This window comes from Micromys minutus (assembly GCF_963924665.1).
Source record: "Micromys minutus genome assembly, chromosome: 19".
Classification (NCBI taxonomy): Eukaryota; Metazoa; Chordata; class Mammalia; order Rodentia; family Muridae; genus Micromys; species Micromys minutus.
The window spans coordinates 50,648,917-50,671,016 of NC_137954.1; the positions used below are offsets into that span (position 1 = coordinate 50,648,917).

Genomic DNA, 22,100 nt, shown 5'->3' on the forward strand with positions numbered 1-22,100 from the left:
AAGTCTGAGACAGCCACAGTTCCGCAGATGGGTCCCGGGCAGGGAACTAGCTTGAGATGCCAGTCAGGTACTGCATAAACACAGGGGGAGACCACACTCAAGATGACCCCCGCCTGGCACCATAATGCATGTGCAGAGCACACCAATTCTGAGACCTTTCCTGGGGTGACCCCAGGTGTCACTAAAAGAAACAAGTAAGTGGTGGGGAAATGGGAGAGACAGAAACAGAAGGATGTGCACACGGTAAGGAGAAGCAGAACTGGAGACTCAAGGATCGTGAGGAACAGCCTAATGTGAGTAGCCAGTGATGCCACCTGGGACCGTGGTGACATCTTGGCCTGTGCTGCCACCACAGGCTGCATCCCTGGTCTGGGCTGCCTTCTGGTGATATGCTGATGTCTGAGGGCTCCGTAGAGCCGGCCCTACTCCCCACCTGATCAGCAGGGGAGAGCTGGCCTTGAGCCGTGAAAGCTGCGGGCAGGTGAGCTACCTCTGAAGATATAAGCAATGGAGTGCTAGCCCTACCTCTCACCTCCCATGTTGGGCACTGGACAGGTAGAGACCCCTCCCCTCCATTTTCCCTCACCATCCATGGCAGGCAGTAGAGCTCTAGCCATGTGGGAGAACTGGCCATGTCCCTTACCAGCTGCAGCACTTGGGAGAGTGACCCCTGCACCTCCGCTGGGCAGCAGGGGTTGCTGGTGAGCCGGCCCTGAGGGTGTAAGAGCAGAAAGTCGGCAGTGGGCTGGCCCACTGAGGTTACTCTGAGGTCCAGATCCAGGTCTTTGAATTGACACACGGGAACACACGGGAACATCTGCTGGATGAGAACTGCTGGGGTAAATGGAGGTACCCTGCTGGTCCTACAGATCCAAAGCTACAGGATCCCCATGACACAGGGAATCAACCAGATACAAGAGGAATTCCAGTGAGGTTCCAGGATCAATCTAAGCCATGGCAACAAACATTTACAAGCAAAGAAGTCTATACTGTGGGTGCAGTGTAATGCACTGAAGCTTCTGCAGCAAGGTGCTTTTTTCTCTTGGTGAACAGGGTGCAACGGTAGAGGACAGCAGGTATAGGGGAGGGGACATGAGTGGGGTTTGGGTGCATAATGTGAACCTCACAAAGAACCAATAAAAAGCTAAAGAAAAAGGTTTCATTATCATCCAAACAATCCAGAAGCCACTAGAAGAGGGCAAGAACTCATGACACCTTTGATTCCCCTTCTGCTTTTCCCCTTATGAACAGCCTGCTGTATTTATGACTGTATAGCTGAGAACAAAAGAAGGAAAGTATAAAAAAAGAAAACCTTAGAAGGGCTAAGTGGGAGGCAAACTTAAGTCTATGACTAGGGAGATAAAGAACCAGTCCAGACACCATTACAGTAAAACAGATTAAGATCTACGTTCAGTGACTGGTTTCATGTTTGCCACAGATAAAGTAACTGAGAGTACTTTTTATATTTTATTAAATTATAATGAACCTACTAAAGGTGGTGATCCTAGAACTGCCTTGTCTAGCACAGGAGCCATAGCCCTGTGCAGTTATGGACCAGCTAAAACAAGGGCGGTCCAAACTGAGAAGTGCCGGAGATAGAAAACACAGACCATGCCTCCAGGGTGTGAAAAAATATTTCACAGGCCATACAAGCTGATTATAGACTGAGGTGACAGTATTTTCAATATACTGCATTAAATATTACAATGAATTTTACTAGTGTCTGTTCACTTTTTTCAATGTGATGACTAGAAAATTTTAAATTACTTACGAAGCTCTCAGCTGTGACTTGCATTATATTTCTGTAGGACAAGGTTAGCTCACAGTGAGAATGAAACATACTACACACAAACAGTAATACATAACAATTACTCTCCTTAATTTGAATAGGAAAGACTAAATTTCATTAAGAATTCCACTGGCAAATTGCAATTAAGAAACAGATGTTTATATGATGTTAAGCAGAGTGTAATTAGCATGTTAGAGAGCTACATTAAACATTTTTACCTTTTACTATCAATGTCCGCAGATCTATGATTTAAAGAATCTAATTCTAGGGGTTGAGGAAATGGCTCAGGGGATAGGTGCAGGAGGGCCTGGGCTCTGAGAGTGCCAGAAGCCTCCAGAGTCGGGCATGGTAGCCATAGTACCAGCATTGTGAGGAAGGAGCCGTGTGTCTTCTCAGACAGTCTAAGCAGGAAAAGCCAGCTCCAGCTCTGTGAGAGACACTGTCTCAAAACACAAGGAGCGGGGTGATACAAAAGACACTTGAAGTAGTCCTCTGGCCTATAAACATATAAGCATGAACAGTGTGTGTGTGTGTGTGTGTGTGTGTGTGTGTGTGTGTGTGTGTGTGTGTGTGTGTGTGTGTGTGTCTCGTCCCTCCAGCCGTCTCTACAAAGCCCTCAGACATCAGCATATCACTGGAAGGCAGCCCAGACCAGGGACATAAGTCTGCCTGGCCTTCGGTGGTAACAGATCTCTGCTGCTTCATGGCTACCACCACCTTACCTTTTCTCTTATGTACTAGATTCAACACTCAAGGTTTCATGGTTTCTAAACATTACACATTCTCTGTGTCCCTTCACCCCTCCTCACCTGTCTCTCTACAGGAAGAAGATATAAACAAAGGATTTAGGTCTGTTTTTATGTCCATGACTGCTAAACGCATGCATGCAAGCACACACACACACACACACACACACACACACACACACACACACACACACCTTAACTCTAAATATAAATGTATATAAATTTTATTTGGTTATAAATTCCTCATCCTAACAGTTTCCCAACTGAGCCATTTTGACCTTTAAGTCCTGAGTAACATCACAGGAGCTAGGTGTCAATGGAACACCACAGTGCAGCATGGAGAAGCACTCCTAGGAAACCTTTCTGCATATAATCTCACTGTCATCACTAATATTGGTTTCCTTGCCAACCTCTTCCTGGTGACACCTATTTCTTACACACTGCTGACTTTGTCTTTGGAAGACAAACTTGTTCTCTCACTTTCTGCCTGCATTGTCAGCAGCTCCTAAATTTATATCAGATAGTCTAACTGTAGCCAAGCTTTAACACTGCATTCCAAATCACCTATACCCACCCTTCTGAACTCATCAATATCCAGTCTGCACAGGACGCCTTGCCTGAGAGGGACTGTACCCGATCACATGTAGGATGGTGATCTTAGGATGGCCTTCTCTGTGCTGGCCAGGTAGCTCTGAGATATCAATCTTCACACATGACACTGTTCGGGTCTGCTACCTAATGAAGATCGTTTTGAGAGCAAGTAAGAAGAAGGATGTTAAGAATAAAACTTTGCTTTTTGCCCCCACATGGACATACAGAAGATAAAACAGTACTCCACAAACACCAAAGACATCTGATTACCATTAAGAATCTGACCTACGTATTCGGTGGAAAGAGATTTCATAGCATCATTCATATCGAATGAAATATCTACATTCAAGTTGTACTGTATCAAGATAGCACAAAAAGGTATTTATTATATATCATGTACCACAATCTGAACTCGCTACAGCTTCTCCAGTGATCCTTTACTGTGTTAATATAAATTTGAGAACATTTTAAAACTCATCTATTCTTAAAGTGTTCTATGAATAAAACCATCTATTAAAACGATCTTCTTTTCAACAATAATTTGGTTAAAAAAATAAAAGAAAAAATAGTACAATGAATTGTTTTAATGTATTTACTAGCAATGTCAAATGTAACACAGGCTGTGATTTTTACACTTAAACACACATGTCCACTTTCCTTTATCTTTGAATAATATAAAATTGTGAAACTGTTGTACATATTTTCAGCAAACAAGTTTGCAAATATAAAACCCTCAAGATGCTAACATTAGCATGTTGATCTCAAATCCCCACATACCCCATAGGATACAAGGAAGTACAATTCTTTCATAAGTAGCAGCAGATTTACTCAGCTTTGTAGTTTAGTTTTTCATAACAAGTGTTAAGAATTTATTAGTAGAGGTCCAATTTAAGTAAAATTATTGGATTTGAACCAAAGGTAGTTTATATGGATGTTTCAGCTACAGAGTTGCGATAAAAAATAAAATTTTCACCTAGTCCAATATTTATATGTATATTACTAAAATCTACATTGCTATTGTAGTGAGGATTCACTTTAAAGTCTGTAATGATATGTCACTTAATTTGAAATGAATTTCATTTGGAGATTTGGTTTTGACTTGTGTTGATTAAAATGCATTACACCATGGAAATAAAATTACAGGATATTATCACATAATGAGACCTACTTTACACTGAGCATGTTTTCCACCCTTTCATCAAGTCTGGTAAGTTTCATTAAAAAAAACAAAACAAAAGAACAGGAATGAGGAAGAAGGGCAGGAGGGAGTGACAGTCACAGAAGGAAGGACGGATTCTCTCAGGCTGGAGGAGAGGACAGTGTGGAACCCACTGTGGGCCCGTTTCCTCATAGAGAAATGGGGGCCTCGGAGGAGCCAACATTTTCTAAGAGTCGGTATGACTGGAAAACCTTCCAGCCCAATCCCTTCCGATGCTACCAGAACTTCTGTCCTCCATGATGTGAGAACTGGGAGCCAAGCTGCTGGGACACTTCTGTGACATTCCTGTAGAACGCTCCTCTACCACGCCTGCTGGGAAGGTTTCCTGCCCTGGCAGGAGATCTTAGGTAACATACATACAGAGAGGCTTTGAAGTGTCTGCTGAACCCAATGCTCCTCTGGAAGTGGGAAGTGGTCTATGCTTGCCTGGGGGATGTGAGCCAGCTCTGCCTGTCTATCCAGTAGTGGCAAAACTACAAGGGCGCACTGCTGGGTCACGGTGGGAGGAAAATCAAATGAAGGAACTCTCAGAATGAGGAAAATCTAAAGAGGCCTGCTCTTGTGTTTGAGGCCTCCGGCCAGAGCCCAGGTAATCCCACCTGCGTCTCAAGCTTCAGCTGGCGGCTGAGCGGCCTTGTGATTCCAGTCACCTGTGTTCTCTCTGTTCTAGAGACAGAAGCCTTATTTCTCAACAGTGAGGAACTGAGCATGGGAGGAACGGAAGTGGACTGGGGGTAAACATGCATCTTCCAACAGTGGGCGGAGAGAGAGAGGGAGAGAGGGAGAGAGGGAGGGAGGGAGGGAGGGAGACAGACAGACAGACAGACAGAGAAGCTCTTTCTGCATTTGAATCTGTCCTCTGGCTAACTCCCCCAGCCTGTCCCCATGGTAAGTACAGACACATGTCGATCTTGTCCTGGAGAAACACGGCTTGTGGAAGCCAAGGCCCTGCCTGGCTGGATGCTGCTGACAATGCCACTGGAGCTGTACCTGGACTAACCCTTGTAGGGAGTAAGCTGCGAGTCACCTGTCTTCATCTGTTAGGTGTCGGGTAAGCTGAGGCACAGGCCATTCAGGCTCCCACAGAAGTCTGTAGCATTTAGTCTGAAAAGCATTCTTGGAAAATTCATTATAGCTGTTTTGTGAAAGCCATTTCCCCACTGCCATTAGGAGGTTTCAAGTCCATAAGCCCTCCATTGACAACTCTGACTAGGAGGACAGCTGCTGTAAACGGGTACATGCAAGCCTGGTTTCCAAGAGTGCATTATGCTGGGCTGCTGAGGGGACAGCCCCTCCATGCCTGTGCGGTCGGTTAAGACAAGCAGCAGGATCACAGGAACCAAGAATACAGTTAGGTGTCTGAGGGCTTATCAACAGACCCACTTTACTGAAGGTCTATTTTGTGAACACATTCACCTTGGCTTGGCCGTGGTTGCCACAGGAGGTAGGAAGGGGCACGAGGCACTGAGAATACCCAAGCTCGAGCTGAGTAACACCATGAACACTGAAGCATTCCCAGAGCCAGGGAACACGGGCAACGGCGATGAGAGTTAAAGACACTGAGAGCAAGCGCTCCACTCCGAATTTAGAACTGACTGAAAAGGAGACACTTATATGAAGCCAGTATAGGGAGATGAAGCTTTGAAAATGATGGGACTATGAATCCAGCCTCATAATTTGTATTACACACTTAATTCTTATTACAGGAAACAAGAATGAACCACAAAAAAAAAAAAAAAAAAAAAAAAAAAACCCGACAGGCAAGGCGAGCCTTAGCGGGAGCACGTGGCACATTGTGTGTTAAATTGAAATAGCCACAACTTCAACTTCCTTCACTGTTCGAGGAGAAAATCTGCCACTGCGTACTTGAGGATAAAGGATTTGCAACTATATGGTGCTGGAGAAATACACGCTTGCTGCAATTTAACTCACTGTGTGTGGGCTTCAAGATGCTCAGTGGCATTCCAAACCAACTTTTAAAGAAAATTGCATGGAATTTTCAAGACATCAGGAGTGTTCTTAAAAGTTATTCGGAGAAAACGGATTTTTGATAGTTATGAATTACATTTAGTGCAGCCAGATTGTAGGGACACTCTCCTTGCCTCAGTGTGGTTAGAATTACTGTTGACGATGTTTTAGTTTAAAATTTTAAGGATTTAAATGGAATAATATAGGTCAGTGAATTTTCATTCACGTTGTAAGTATCACCGCTGGCAGAAAAGCAAGCTTTGTTAGTGAAGGACCAATTCTGGCCTGGAACGCATCTTTTCTGTTGTAGCTGGGACTGAGTATGTCTTATCGAGAATGATTTGGTTCTCAGTCAGTCAATCAGGAGCCTGAACATGCACAGTTAGAAACATGCCTGGCACAGAAGAGAGGCTCAGTTCAGAAAACACTAAAAGCATTCGTGAGACAGGCCTGAGGCCACTGAAATCAGTTATTATAATCACAAGTTGGAAGAGATTCCATCTTTCCTAGGAGGTTGTAGATTATTTATATAGATTTATAATAGTAGATTATATCAGCTATGCTACACAGCACCTAATTATAATTCTACAATTGCCAACTGGTTTCCTGTAGCTGAAAAAAATATACAATGAATATTTGTAGTTTGCCACACATAGAACACGAGTATAGCCTTTCTACAAACCAAGAAACCTCAAGAACTTAAAGTAGCTTTCTAAAGCTTTAAAGACTATGTCATAAAAAAACCAATTTAATAGTACATAGTATCAAAATGGATACTACTCTCATAAATGGAAATATTAAATCTGATTTTTCATTAACTAAAAGAGAACAGATTTCAAATCAATAGTCTATTTAGCAAAAGAGATGAAACTTTGTGGCAAAGATGTGTAGTTCTGTAAAGGACACACCCTTCCATAATCTACGTTGTGTGGGAAGGGTCTTTCTTTACTTGCACACTTACTTTAGGGCACTCAGCTCGGGTGTTGGTTTACCCTTCTGCACACTAAACAATATGATGAACACAGGAACATGAGACATACATGCACATAGTACATTTCTAGAAACACATACATGCACATAGTACATTTCTAGAAACACATACACACATATAGTACATTGCTAGAAACTGCTTTGGTATCAATTTTATCCAAGTTTAAAGTCTAGGGGACCATGTATTTGGGTCTTGAGGGGCAGCTTTACAATTATTTATTACAATGTAATAAATGTAAAGGTCACAAATATGTACATAACCAATAATCACTCACAGTGATAAGTACTAGGCACACGGAGCTCCAACATGAGCAAAAACCACAAGTTATATGTGAGTTTCAGCAAGCTTGGTAAACTCACCTCTTTTTTTTTTGACATTTAGGAAAATATTTTAATCAGAATATGAGAGGGAAAGATATGTGAATCTATACTAATTTATCGTATTTTAGAAATGAATCATTTACAAGCCTTGATTGCAAGGTGTGCTGGAAAGGCAAAGTTGAAAACGAATACTTTGAAGGATTTTGCCCAATTTCTTATGTAAACCAGAGCAGACGGCATGATTCTCAAAAAAAGCCAAGTACATTTGCCTCACACAAAATAAGACTGATTAAATTTCAAGCTTTTCACTTATTTTATAGAGCTAAAAAATGTAAGTTTCTTTTGCTTCTCAAGATGGGCAGCTTGAGTGTTCTCCCTCATTGTATGTAGTACATATGCATGCTGTGCTAACATGCTCACACAGCATCTGCATGCTAACACGCTGTGCTAACACGCTGTGCTAACATGCTCACACAGCATCTGCATGCTAACACACTGTGCTAACATGCTCACACAGCATCTACATGCTAACATGCTGTGCTAACATGCTCACACAGCATCTGCATGCTAACACGCTGTGCTAACACGCTGTGCTAACATGCTCACACAGCATCTACATGCTAACACGCTGTGCTAACACGCTGTGCTAACATGCTCACACAGCATCTACATGCTAACACGCTGTGCTAACACGCTGTGCTAACATGCTCACACAGCATCTACATGCTAACACGCTGTGCTAACACGCTGTGCTAACATGCTCACACAGCATCTACATGCTAACACGCTGTGCTAACATGCTCACACAGCATCTACATGCTAACATGCTGTGCTAACATGCTCACACAGCATCTGCATGCTAACACGCTGTGCTAACACGCTGTGCTAACATGCTCACACAGCATCTACATGCTAACACGCTGTGCTAACACGCTGTGCTAACATGCTCACACAGCATCTGCATGCTAACACGCTGTGCTAACATGCTCACACAGCATCTACATGCTAACACGCTGTGCTAACACGCTGTGCTAACATGCTCACACAGCATCTACATGCTAACACGCTGTGCTAACATGCTCACACAGCATCTACATGCTAACACGCTGTGCTAACACGCTGTGCTAACATGCTCACACAGCATCTGCATGCTAACACGCTGTGCTAACACGCTGTGCTAACATGCTCACACAGCATCTGCATGCTAACACGCTGTGCTAACACGCTGTGCTAACATGCTCACACAGCATCTGCATGCTAACACGCTGTGCTAACACGCTGTGCTAACATGCTCACACAGCATCTGCATGCTAACACTCTGTGCTAACATGCTCACACAGCATCTACATGCTAACACTCTGTGCTAACATGCTCACACAGCATCTGCATGCTAACACTCTGTGCTAACATGCTCACACAGCATCTGCATGCTAACACGCTGTGCTAACATGCTCACACAGCACCTACATGCTAACACGCTATGCTAACATGCTCACACAGCATCTATATCACCCTTCTTCCTTTTACAGGTAGATCACACTACAGAATCAAAATTACTTCTAATTTTGCGTATTTGTCCCTCATGCATGTTCAGTGTCTTTGCAGCTGACTCTCAACCATGACCGGTCTCCTGCATGGTGTGATCTGCACATCAGAGCAGTACTGAATGAACTCCGATTTCCAAGACTGACTGCAGGGAACTTCCAGACATACAGAGGGCAATAAAGGGGCTGGATCCTTTTAGGAGATTATTGTGAATTTTAAAATTTAATAGAAGGATGGAAGAATCTTTATGGAACAATAGATATCCTCAAAGGAAAACTGTTTTCTTGGAGAAGCTCCTAAAGCCTTGTATGAGCAAGGAGGGGACAGTAGAAAGGGAGCCCAGTGTCATGAGGGAGGGACTCTGAGCCTAAATAACAGGGACGGATGGAAATACACTTGATCAACCATCAAAAGTATGTACTGCTAGTTTCTACACAGTTTCTCTGCATTAAAAAATTGTTTACCAAACGAAAACATCATGGTCTATAATAACTGAATCAGATCTACGGATATTGTTCATTTTACCAAACACACACACACACACACACACACACCACAAAAGAGAAAAGCATTAGAAATTCCTAAAGGTAGAGTGGGTTTTGTTTTGTTTATCCCCCTTTTCAGTTTTGAAAATTTTCGTTTTCTCTGCTCACTATCAGACACATCCAGAGGCAGCCAAGTCACGTTCAGTTTGAAATGCACGGCACACGGCACAGAGGTTGGATCAGCCTTGCCAACTCAACTCAATTGTTAGAAAAGTTGAAAAGTTCAAACTATTTATTAAATGTCATACGATAAACCCTAGATGAAAAACACATATGACAGATAAATTCTAGGTGATTGAGTCGTAAGAGAATGCTTTGGGAATTTGGGTTAAAATGAACAGCTAAATACCAGAGTGAAAAGTAAGTTTGATTTACTTAATTAGTAAATTAAGTTAATAAGTCAGCCTTTTTGTATGTGAGAAAGTTTAACATCCATACTACAGAAAAACCATCAAGAGTATCTGGTTTTTTTTTTCTTTTGTAGAAGACAGGAGGCAGAGAGGATGATTCATCCTTGATCTGTGGGTAACAGAACCAACGAACTTGAGGAGCTTGGGAAGCTGGATGCCATCTACCCTAAGACACTGGTTCCCACCCTGAGCAGCTCATTTCCCGGCAGGTCCACTATGTCATCTGTACTTTGGAGAAGGCAGAAACGCACAGGCACTTCACACTGTGCCTTGACTGAATGTTACACTCAGGTAGTCACTGTGCCACAGGAAGCTTGAAGGCCTGTGGAGAGGAGCACATAGGACCACACGAGGACCACACGAATTCAGTAACGCTACACTCATTTCCAAATGGTTCCTTCAGAAGGTCTCTGCAAAATCTGAAGGAAATGACTAGAAAGTTGACAAATAGTAAAAATACAAAATTACCTTTCATTCTTAAGTCCCTTCCCTTCTCCACAAGCAGGATGGCAGCTGTGGGGGGTTGGAGGGGAAAGTGAATGTAAGAAACCACAAGGCTCTAGTGCACGGGCATTCCCAAATGACTTTGCTGGGTTTCAGAGGCTGCGCCTCACTTAAGGAACATACTGAGTTATAGGTGGGACTTTCGAAGCAGAAAACCAGTAAAAAAAAAGGGTTCTGGGTATAATTAGATGAGCTCATTTAATAATCAACAGATTGTAGGAAAAATGGCTCATCTATGCATTAATCTTGAAGTGAATTAAATAAGCCAGGTACATTCAAGAAACAGTCAACTTGAAATAGCTTCCAACCTTTTACTGAAGATAGGACTGTTCACATATCAGTAAGATATAAATGGCTTAGCTTAAAATGATATCAAGTAAATAAATCACTGGCCACACTTGAAAGACAAAATGAAGAACTCAGGAAATGACTAAAGAGAATGACCATGATCTCTGAGCAACACAGAGCACATGAAAGAGCAAGAGTCCTGAGGTACAAGGAAGGCACACAGGGCCTTCGACCTCCCTTCTCCCCAACTCTTTATTTTAGAAAATGAGGAACTCTAAGATAAAGTCCAAGAAGGAGGCAGGGGAGAAAGCCACACCAAGGAGGGACTTGAACTTTTTTTTTTAATTTTAAAGAATGTTCAGTACTGGAAACGGAGGCAAATGGTGGCACTCAGACTTAAGGACCTGTTGGGGTCACATCTAAGACAGTGGAGGGAAGAACAATTAGTCATGCTATTTTATATGACACAGTTATGAATTTCCAAGTATGTGTGCATACTACAAGACTATGAAGTATCCCGTGCTATCTGAAACTGGTTTAAAACCATTAAAATGAAGAAATAATACCTGCCAGAAACACCAAGAATTCTGAGAGTCACTGCCATGAGAGGAAGCAGGGACAGTGACGGTCCTTAATGGACTGAGGTCTGTCTGGGCTCCATTTGCTTGTCTATTGAAGACAATGGTTCTAGATTGTTCACAGATTCACTTTAATACTTTAGAAAAGGAAATTATAGAAAATCAAATTAATTTATTAGGATTTTACTACATCACGGGCTTCAGAAAATTTAATTTATAAAGAATAATACAGAAATTTGAAATTAAGAACATAGTTGGGCTGGGGCCATAACTCAGTTGTAGAATGTTTGCTGGACATGCATAAGGGTCTGGATTTAATTCCTGGCACCAAACTTCATGGACATGGTGGCACACAACTTGAATCCCAGCACCATGGAGGTGAAGCCAAGAATGTTGGAAGTTCAAGGACATCTTCAACTACATAGTGAGTGTGGGGGAAGCCTAAGCTAGAGAGCCTGCCTAAAATAGAAAAAATAGTATATTAGTGAATACTGAACATAAACTGAACTTAAAAAAGATCTATTTACTTTATGTATGTGAGTACACTGTCGCTGTCTTCAGACACACCAGAAGAGGGATCATCCCCATTCTCGATGGTTGTGGTTGTTGGGAATTGAACTCGGAACCTCTGGAAGAGCAAGCAGTGCTTTCAACTGCTGAGCCATCTATCTCTCCAGCCTCATAGACTGAACTTTTCAAAGTACTAAATAATCCAGGCATGTCACTGACCTAACAGCATATCAGAAGTTAGCTCGATACTGAATCTGTATAACACAGTTTGTAAACTGTGTGAAGTTGTACCATACTGGATCTCAGCTTCCACATCTGTGGGCTCCAGTATTAACAGTAACTCTTAACATGGACTGTTTAAGAAAGTAGTGACAAAAGAAAATAGCACAAAACTGCAGTTGTTCTAGCATTATTATGATGAAGGTATACATTTGAAGTTATATATTTGATTAGTAGCTATCACCCAACATAATGTTTTCTCCTCTATGATATATGTCAAGTTGTTGCTATGGGATTATGAATTAGTCAGGATAAGTTACAAGGAAATATTTGCCTCTGAGTACACAGCATCATTTTGGATGATTTCTGGTCTTGCTTTAGATTAACCAATGCATACAATCTCATCCATTCAGACACCTGTTGATGCTCCAAACCACCCCCAGCTGGAGAAGTCCATGACAGTTGTCTTCTTATAGGCTGCTACAACTCCCAGGCTGACCTTCAAAACTGACACCATTACATTATTTCAAATGATGGACAGCCTCTTCATACATAACTATTACTTAGTATCCATTTTTCTGTTCGGGGGGGTTTTCCCGTAGCATCCCACCGGCAGTGTGCACACTTAAGAGTACAGCTTTGCTGAACCAAATGGTGCAGATAAGGCCTAGGATTAGAAGAGGGCTTAAGAATCAAACAGGGCAACTATCTTCCTAGGCTCCCATCCTCCTGCCCTTCCTCAGAGACTATCCCTGCCTGTATACATCTTTGGATAGAGGACTTATTATCACTGAGAAAAGCATTTCCAACAAGCTGTGAACACCCAGATGTCCTTTTTCTTCACTGAACGCCACAAGGCAAGAAGCTCTGTAACAGTCATGGTGTTCAGTGCAAGTGTAACAAGGCCACTCACAAACGGCTCATCACTGACTGTGCACCATGAGCAACCAGGATTCTATCTGTGCTCCTGCAAGACCGCCACTGCCGCCACCGCTGCCTCAGCCACCACCGATGAAAGCACTTTTTCTGCAGAGCAGAAAGCAATGACATCTAAAAGTGGACATGTCACAAAAATGGATCCCTTAATTTGAGCTAAGTTTTCCATATCTATATAGGAGTCTTCTCCATTAAGTATAATGTTAAAAACAGATAATTAAAATTAAACATGGGATTTCCAAATACAAAAGTAAAGTAGAAAAGACACGTTGGACAGTTCTCATTTTAGGTAATAGCTATGGTAAATGTAGAACTGCAGCAATATTTATAAAAAGTCAATTTAGAACAGTAGAACGTATGTGTGTATATATGTGCTAGGAGGTGTAAGACTGTTCATGTGCCATAATCATACAAATGGGTTTATTTAGTTAAGAATCTGGGTCAGGCTATTCCTTAACTTAACTCTACTGAGGGAGCATTGCATTTAGATGGTTATGGTAATAATTTTTTTTCATACAGAAATTTTAATTAAAAAATTTAAACATTCATGTATTTTATGTATGTGAGTACACTGTCTTCAGACACACACCAGAAGAGGGCATCAGATCCCATTACAGATGGTTGTGAGCCACCATGTGGTTGCTGGGAATTGAACTCAGAATCTCTGATAGAGCACTCAGTGTTCTTAACCACTGAGCCATCTCTCCAGCCCAATTTAGAAAATTTTAATAGCTAAAGGAGCAAAGTAGAAATAGCAAGACCAAAAAATACTGACTCAATATACAAACCTTTTCTACATGAGAAAAATCTATCAAATATATATAACATGTTTAAAATAATAGCAAGTGCACAAAATATACAGAGATAAATGTAACCAAAAACTATAAAGGATTGCTGATAGGAATTAAATAATACAAAAATATAAATACATATATAATAGCATTCTTAATATTGTTAAGATGGTGGTTCTCCCTTTACATGTCAACAGTCGTATTGTCTGAAGAAGTATTTAAAGTCCTTACTAACTGAACACTGTAGTTTGACCACAGCAAACAGCATAAGATTTAAAGTCCTTACTAACTGAACACTGTAGTTTGACTACAGCAAACAGCATAAGCACTGCTATTGTTCAGTCTTTTATTTCAAGGGCACCTAACTACAGGCTTGTAGGAATTTAGTAACCAGGGAGGAAAGTCAACAATTTCTTTACTCCAATCAAACCAAATCCTTTAGATAAAGTTATACTTAAATATTTCAGGCCAGCAAAATGGGTCAATAGATAACATCTTTGCAAAGTGTGGTCCTATGGGTCCATATAGTAGAAGGAGAGAACTGACTCCCAGGACTTGTTCCCTAAATACCATAGTACACACACACACGCACACACACACACACACACACACACACACACAGAGTGTGCACACAGACATGCACACACAGACACGGGGGGAGGGAGTGGGAAGAAGTATAAATTCTGATTCACTCATACGCTTTCATTTTCTTTATTTCCCTTTCTTTCAAATATATAAATGTAACAAATGCCAAATTTTAGGCAAAACGTGGGCCTGTTAATTAGAAGGAAAGGAGAGCATGATATCTTCTAAAGGCAGCAGAATCAAGAGTTAAGTACAGAGGTAGAAAGAGAGGGAAATATCTAAATGGACTAGAAAAATGAAAATCTGCAAAGGAGAGGCTTCCGCAAAGTAGCCCTAGCTCACAACCATCAATGAGTGCTATTTATATTTAAATAATAGAATGGAAAATGAGGATAATAACAGTAAGCAATAAAGCATTCTTTCTGACTTGCAAATATACGTTCGAAAGCTCTTCTTTGTCACTTTACAGCTATTAGAATTACTTCTGCTGACAAAAAGAGGTGCATCTTACCCGGCAATCTTGGAGCAGTTTAAAATACAATTTAAACTGAAACAAAAAGAAAATGCTAGAAAGTTATTTTAAATGGAACATCAATGTAGGTAATACACACCCAGTAATATGAAAAATAAGATGATATAACAAGAGTAAACTGGTTTTTGGTTTAAGACTTGACGAGAGAAGCATTTTTGCTATGGCTCTTGCAGAATCTGTCTTGGATTTCCTTTGTCTCTCCAGCACTGCTGCTTGGACCACACATCCCAGATCCCAATCTGAGTTAACTAACAAACAGCCAAAGAGATGGGTCCTGAGCAGGAAGGCACAGCTCATTCGTCTTTCAAAGGCACTAGAAGGTCAACATGGCAAGGGTGAAGCATGGGCTGTACCCAAGCAAAGGTCAGTCTTACTAGACCACACCCCCATTCTTGTCTCCGAGAGAGCTGCACTGTCACCCCTTGCACCAGGCTACGCAGGGCAGTCCTAGCCTCTCACCTTCTGTGACAGCTTCAGGAATAAGAGACACACCGTGGATGCTGACTTTCTATTCTGACAGAATGGACATGTATCAGGCCTATAACTGTAGGTCAACTGAAAGGACAGCATCTGTGATTACAATGGGCACAGTGGTTGGCTTTGATTTGGGAAACCTTTGTCCTGAGTAATCTAGAAACATGACCTACTGTCAAGTTAAAAATGCTCCAAATCAAGGCAGTTATGTGACCAAGAGCAATACTTAGCAGTTAAGAACACACCTGGGAGAGCACTTTAGGCTTCTGAGTCACAGAGGAACTTGTGGAAAGGCACAGAGGGAACCTACGGGGCTAGGAATGTTGTCCAATGGCAGTCACGACCCTGGGCTTGACTCCAGCATGGCAAAGAACCCGCATCAAGAGCACAGTGATGGTGTCGGTGTAAGTCACCTTGTGGGCACTAAACTACATTATCAGCAGGTAAGTGTTTACAGTCCGCTTTAAGGATTACTTGGCGGCTTGAGAGTAAAAACAGAAAGGTATTTGCAGACTATACTTGTAAGGGTCCTCAGCACTGCTGAAGTTAAAAATGAGAAAATATGCCAACAACTCCGGGTAACCTGGGTCCTTTTCAAAGCGCCCCCCCTGGCATCAGGGTTACATCATGGTTCCAGTGGAAATTCAGAATGGAGACAAGAGCTTTCCTCAGCAGCCTGTGCTGCTGACAGAGTGACTGCTGCTGACTTCTGAACCTGGGGGACACAAGACTGATGTTTACTCCTGTTCTCTTAATTGCAAGAGATACTTTTCAGAATGAGGAGAATTTTCAAAAGTAGGCTTTAAAAGAGATTAAAAAGATATTAGTTGAGAAACTATCCTTGGAACAGAAAGATACACAAAAAACCCAAAGTAACTTTCTAGGAAGAAACACGGAGAAGAAAAACAAAATAAGGCCTAGACAGGGATGTGACCTGGATACGCCAGCCTCCCTTTGGGCCCTTCGTTCCCTTCCTGCTAATCACTCAGGTCTGGAAGTCATGAAGGTAGTTATAGACCAACAACAAGTTCAACTTCTATCAGATGTTTCCTACATAGACTTGAAGGAAGGGAAGAGCTGTGTGTGTTTGTGTAGCTGAGGTAATTTCTCAGAACTGTTAATGGGTGACCAATATACCAGCAGGTGCTACATGGAACTTTCTGTTTTCACTACCCCTTTGGAACGCGTCATGTGGCTTTTCACATGGCAAAACTCGTTAAGTAAGATACTTTAGGCTGACGACAAAGAGAAGAGACAGAGGTCTAACCGTAACCCACTTCTGGTTTAGGTTACCCTGCCCATACTTAATACCACATCTGCTCAGTGACTGATGGCTGACAGCATTGCACTTCTCTTGCCCAAGGCTCTGCTTTGCACCTTGATATCTCTGACTTACTGATTTGTTTATGAATTCTTATCCTTTATCATAAAGACCTGTTTAATTTGGAGAGATAGAAGCACATGAGTGTGATGGTTTTCTGCATGACAACTGTATCATATATCAGCTTAAATGAATATTACTTTATAAGAGTCTGGACAGACATTGCTAAGCACTGTAGCCACATTCAACACCTGTGAGGATCTGAACAAAAATCATCCAGGATTTGTATGGCAGGTAAGCCTCTCCTGAGTCAGTGCATCCTACCACACTGCCACAAGTCTCCACTTACCCACCCAAAGCAGGCCCATACCCAGTACCACAGGAAGAGCAGGCAAGGAGGACATTGTTGAACATGGGCAAAGCAGAAATGTGTAGTCACCAAAGGAATGACAGCCCTTAAGCATAAGGTATACATAAAAATGTCCAATTTTAAGGTGGCGCCAACAGTCAAAGGGATTAGATCAGTAGCTGTGATTTGCATGCATATGATCCTCACATACTATCACAAAACCTCTGTTCTAGCCCCACTAAGTAGAAATTCTGCCTTAACTGGTCTCCAACACAGCTCACACAGGCACAACCATTAAATACTGTAAAGGTATTCTAATAAACAGACTATGCAGAGGACTGAGAACCTACGTAAGTCAGAGACAAAGTAAACCAAGCTGTGGTGGTGAGGCTTTAGTAGTGCCACCATAGTAGGAGGCAAATACTACAAATACTCGGTACTAAAAATGGGCAATGCCACAAAACAATAGGAAGTGTGACAACCAGAAGAAAATCTCCGAAGACCTAGGACAGGTAGGTTGTGGGAACAAGTCCGCTCACCCTCAGGTAGGAAAGCAGTGTTCTCAAGCAGCTCACTCTACTGCTCCCCCAGACTACTGCTCTGGGCAGTACTTGCACAGAGGAATTAATTCTCTACTTTACAAATAAATGAGTCTCTAATATGTTTGTGAAGGAACTTCCTAAAGGTCAGAGAACAGATGAAAAATTTAACCTTACATTTGTCTCAAATCTAGTATCTTTTCTCTTTTCTTCTCTAAATTTTCTGGAACATTCTCCACATTTGCTGAATTAACAGCTACAAGCTAGACAGGAGCTTTGTTATTAAACAAAATACGTCTCCAAAGCATAGTGTAATATCAGGGACATTTCCACTGCAGAGCCTCAGAAGAGTCCGTGAAAGGAAGAAGAAATTTAATCTAGCTCTCAGAAGTCTTAGTGACGTGGTAACTGGCAGAGCTTGGAGGAAGTGGAGTGTGCGACCTGACAGGAGGAGAGAGGCGGCTGTCCACACATGCCTTCTCCACATTCATGTGGAGACTCTCCAGGCCGTGAAAGTAAGGTATGCTAAGTATCAGCTTAACATGCCAAGCAAGGCAAGCGACCATAGAAAAGGAAAAAGCAATCAACACATCTTTACAGCTTTAACTAGAAAAAGACAACAATATGAAAACTGTTTTCTAAAAGTCTGTGCAAAACATTTTTAAAATACGGATAATTCTTACTGTTTGTTTTTTTTTTTTTTTTTTTTTTTTTTTTTTTTTTTTTTTTTTTGAGGGAGTGGCTATAAATCAAGCACAGAGCTTCATGCACGCTAGGCAATCAATACACCCCACACACTGTCCTGTTAAAGCTCTGAGATCTGACAATGCACCCATCTCCTTCCCTGGGCAGCTCAGCCTGACATCCTAGACTGGAGTCACAGCAGATATAAAAGCTAAGAGTGGAAGACATTTTAAATACTAATTTCCCTCAAAATAAAAATATTAAAATCCAAATAAACAATTTATGCAGTCAGAAGAAAAGGAACCTGTTCTCCCTCATACAGTGGCAAACATCTGGCCTCAAAACCTATACATAGGCCACATACCTGATTGTGGAAAGAGGAAAAACACAAGAGAAGAGAGGTTGGGCTATCCCCTTGTGTCAGGAGGGTAAATGCACATTACACATGAAAATGTGGTTCTTGCTGTTTACGGAGGCGAGTCAATACTCAGATAACGTAGACTGTTGAGAAAATGTACACGGACACTTCCTATCCCTGCTGAAGTGGCCACCAGGGTAAGGCAGACTCCGCCATCAGGGCTTGCCTTTGAAACCAGGCATACACCTTCCACAGTGCTAACGTGAGCCAGTGAACTCAGTGCACTGATCCTATTTGTCCTGTTCCTGAGACAGGACATGTAATTGACCTGAAAATTATTTGCATTTCCTTACTGTCCAATCTCCACTCTTACGGTGTGTATCAATGCACATTACGACTGTGCACTGAGCTCACGCACACACTCATTCTACTGTGACTTTTAGACTGTTACTCCGTTTATTTTTTGTTTCATGAGAATTTTGTAAGTGAACACAAAGAGTCTAAAGTGATTCTTGACTTCTCTTTACATAACTTTTGATGCTGTAAGACCTCTGTTTCTCTAAGGGTAAGGTGTTAGTGCAAGGCTTCTTACATACCATAATCAGTGATTTTACAGGACACCAAGTACAGCTCTTTCAGGTTCTGTCCCTCCTTTGCAATGACCTCCACACACCTGAAACACACAAAGGGGTGGTGTTACACTAATGCACTCCAAGTAAATTAGCAAATGTTTCACCATGAATCCTCAAGGTCGTCAGTATTTCGTAAACACCCAACTCTGCTCTCAACAGCCTCACTGATGGCATTTCAGGACGTCTTATAGTCTCTACTTTCAAGATGAGTGCACTAATTCCTAAATGGCTTCATTACATCTTTTGAAACTCAAGAGATGGGAGGAGGATATTCCTTTAAGACCACTGGGTGTTTGGGTGGTAACCCTAACATGATATAGTGAATGTATCACTTACATAAAATGGTATAAAATAATAAACCAACATTGTAGTATACAGGAGAATAATTATTTCAAAGGAATGACAATTATTCAGAGTTCAACTTTTAATTCTGAACATTAAGTGCACATCAAAAGAAAGTTTACTTAACATACAATCCAAAGTTGTAAAACTATGTAACTGACAGAAGACATGAAACCCGAGCACACAGAATGATCGAACTTCCACTTTAAAAAACGTTTCACTTCTAATAAACACGGATACGGATCCATTTGCACCTTCTACGTGCACACATCCAGACAGACCAGCACCATTTGTTGGAGATGCTTCTTTTTTCCAATGTTTTTGTTTTAGTCAAAGATCAAGCGTCCATCAGTGTGTGGATTTATTTCTGGTTTTTTTATTCTAGTCCACTAAAGAACCTGTCATGGTATTTATGACAATACCATGAAGGTTTTATTGTTATAGCTCAGTAGTACAGCTTGAAATCAGGGATAGTGATACCTCCAGAACTTCTTTTATTGTACAGGATTTCTGTAGCTATCTTGGGCTTTTTGTCTGTTTTTCTGTATGAGGCTGATCGACGCTTACAGAAACTGAGCCACCAAACAGAGTGTGCGTGGGATGGTCCAACCCCGTCCACACATGTAACAGCCGTGCAGCTCTGTCTTCATGTGGAACCCGACAGCTACAGTAGGGCCTGTAACTGAGTCTGTGACCTGCCTTTGGACCCCTTCCCCCTAAATGTGCTACCTTGTCTCATGTATACCTAAAGAGGGACAAAAAACCTAATCCTCCTGCAACTTGATCTGTTAAGGCTGGCCAATATCCATGGGAGGTCTCCCCTGATGAGAAGGGAGGATGGGAGAGGGAGGGACTGAGAGTAGAGGAGAAAGGGGGGAAAATAAACGAATAAAAATTTAAAAAGAAAACAGAAAGACTTATTTTTGATATTTCAAATGAATTGCTATAATGGCTAATTGTACAGCTACATAATATTTTAAAGTCTTCTTTGATTTTTCACTTACATTAAAACACTTTTCAATATAGCCTCAGCACAGCTCTAGTAGAGAATTTAGTGAATTTTAAAAATAAAGATTAGCCACACTTCCTACTCCACAGCTCAGTCTGCTATAATATCAGCCGTACTGACTGACTGACACATGGCACGGGTGCCTTTCAGTGCAGTCCCTGCTTAATTCATATAGATAGCAGTTAAGCAAAAGGGTAGAAAGCAGAAAGAGTCATTAACCTTTTCTAGGAAGTAAGGTTCAAGCAATTTGATACCTGTGTGTACAATCCATCAAAACTCACTCGGCATCCATCGCTGTCTTTCTGATCTTTCGTTTTATGCCTGGCTTATTTGTAGGTAGCTCTATAAAATGTCAGGGAATTTTATGTAATTTTATCCTGTATAATTCATTATTGAAGGTTAAATTAGTACAAAAGACATTTTTCTTTTAAAGTACTTTTATAGAATTCTGTCCTAATGGAATGATAAACAGTACATGCTTCCTTCCTAAGGCAGCCAGGTAAACATTCTTCTTTGGATATTTTATATAAAAAGATTTATGATTTCAAAAGGCACATTTTTGTAGTTGTAACTACAATAGAAATCTTGACGAGTAACAATGCAACAGTAGCTGGCATGGGCTATTGTGAAGGGAAACAGTGACACTACCTTCATACCATTTTAATACGTTCACAAGAAAGAAATGCTAAAAGAAGAAATCAAACAGCTTAAATAAAGCCAAAATGTTATGTATGACTTAAAATGAATTTTCTTGTGCTGAGAATAAAAAATAAAAGCCATACATTATTACACAATCACAATGATTTAAAATTTCCTGAGCCACTTTCTGCAATAATGAAGGACCATATCTTACCGTCCCTATTGAATTAAAAAAGCGAATCCGATATGTTGTGGGGACAATGAAACAAAAGGCACAGCAGTGATTGTATTTTACTCCCATGCTCCATACAGATCGTTCAAAATGCCTGGCCTCATATTTGCCTGTGAAAGACACTGAGCTCGCATCCTCGCACTGCATCCGGTCCTGTCCAGGCCACTGCTAGACACGGCACAAGTGCATACCGACAGCACAGGCGCACACGGGGCTGCAGAGGGCACAGAACAGGAGGAATGCCCCAGCCACTGACCATGAAGGTTGGCCCCCGAATGGCCGAGACAGACAGGAGCTACAGATGCTTAGAAGTACCTAGTGCAAAATCAGGAAGTTTGCTCAGGAGTCTGTAATGAGCTATGAGGTATTGCGGGAATTTAACCTTTCATACTAGATAATGAGAGGAAACTGTAAGCAAAGGTGCCATACGTGAAGGATTATCTGTTCTTAAAGG

The 22,100-nt window shown here is 41.5% G+C and overlaps 1 protein-coding gene across 1 annotated transcript in view; it reads right to left on the reverse strand.

The window, feature by feature from the left end:
* The window catches only part of FBXL17 (F-box and leucine rich repeat protein 17), a 423,066-nt gene that overhangs the window by 135,461 nt on the left and 265,505 nt on the right, over positions 1 to 22,100 (reverse strand). Inside the window, exon 7 of the mRNA XM_080933091.1 lies at positions 19,389 to 19,465. Coding sequence (XP_080789217.1) covers positions 19,389 to 19,465 — 77 coding nt within the window. The remainder of the gene's footprint in view (positions 1 to 19,388; positions 19,466 to 22,100) is intronic.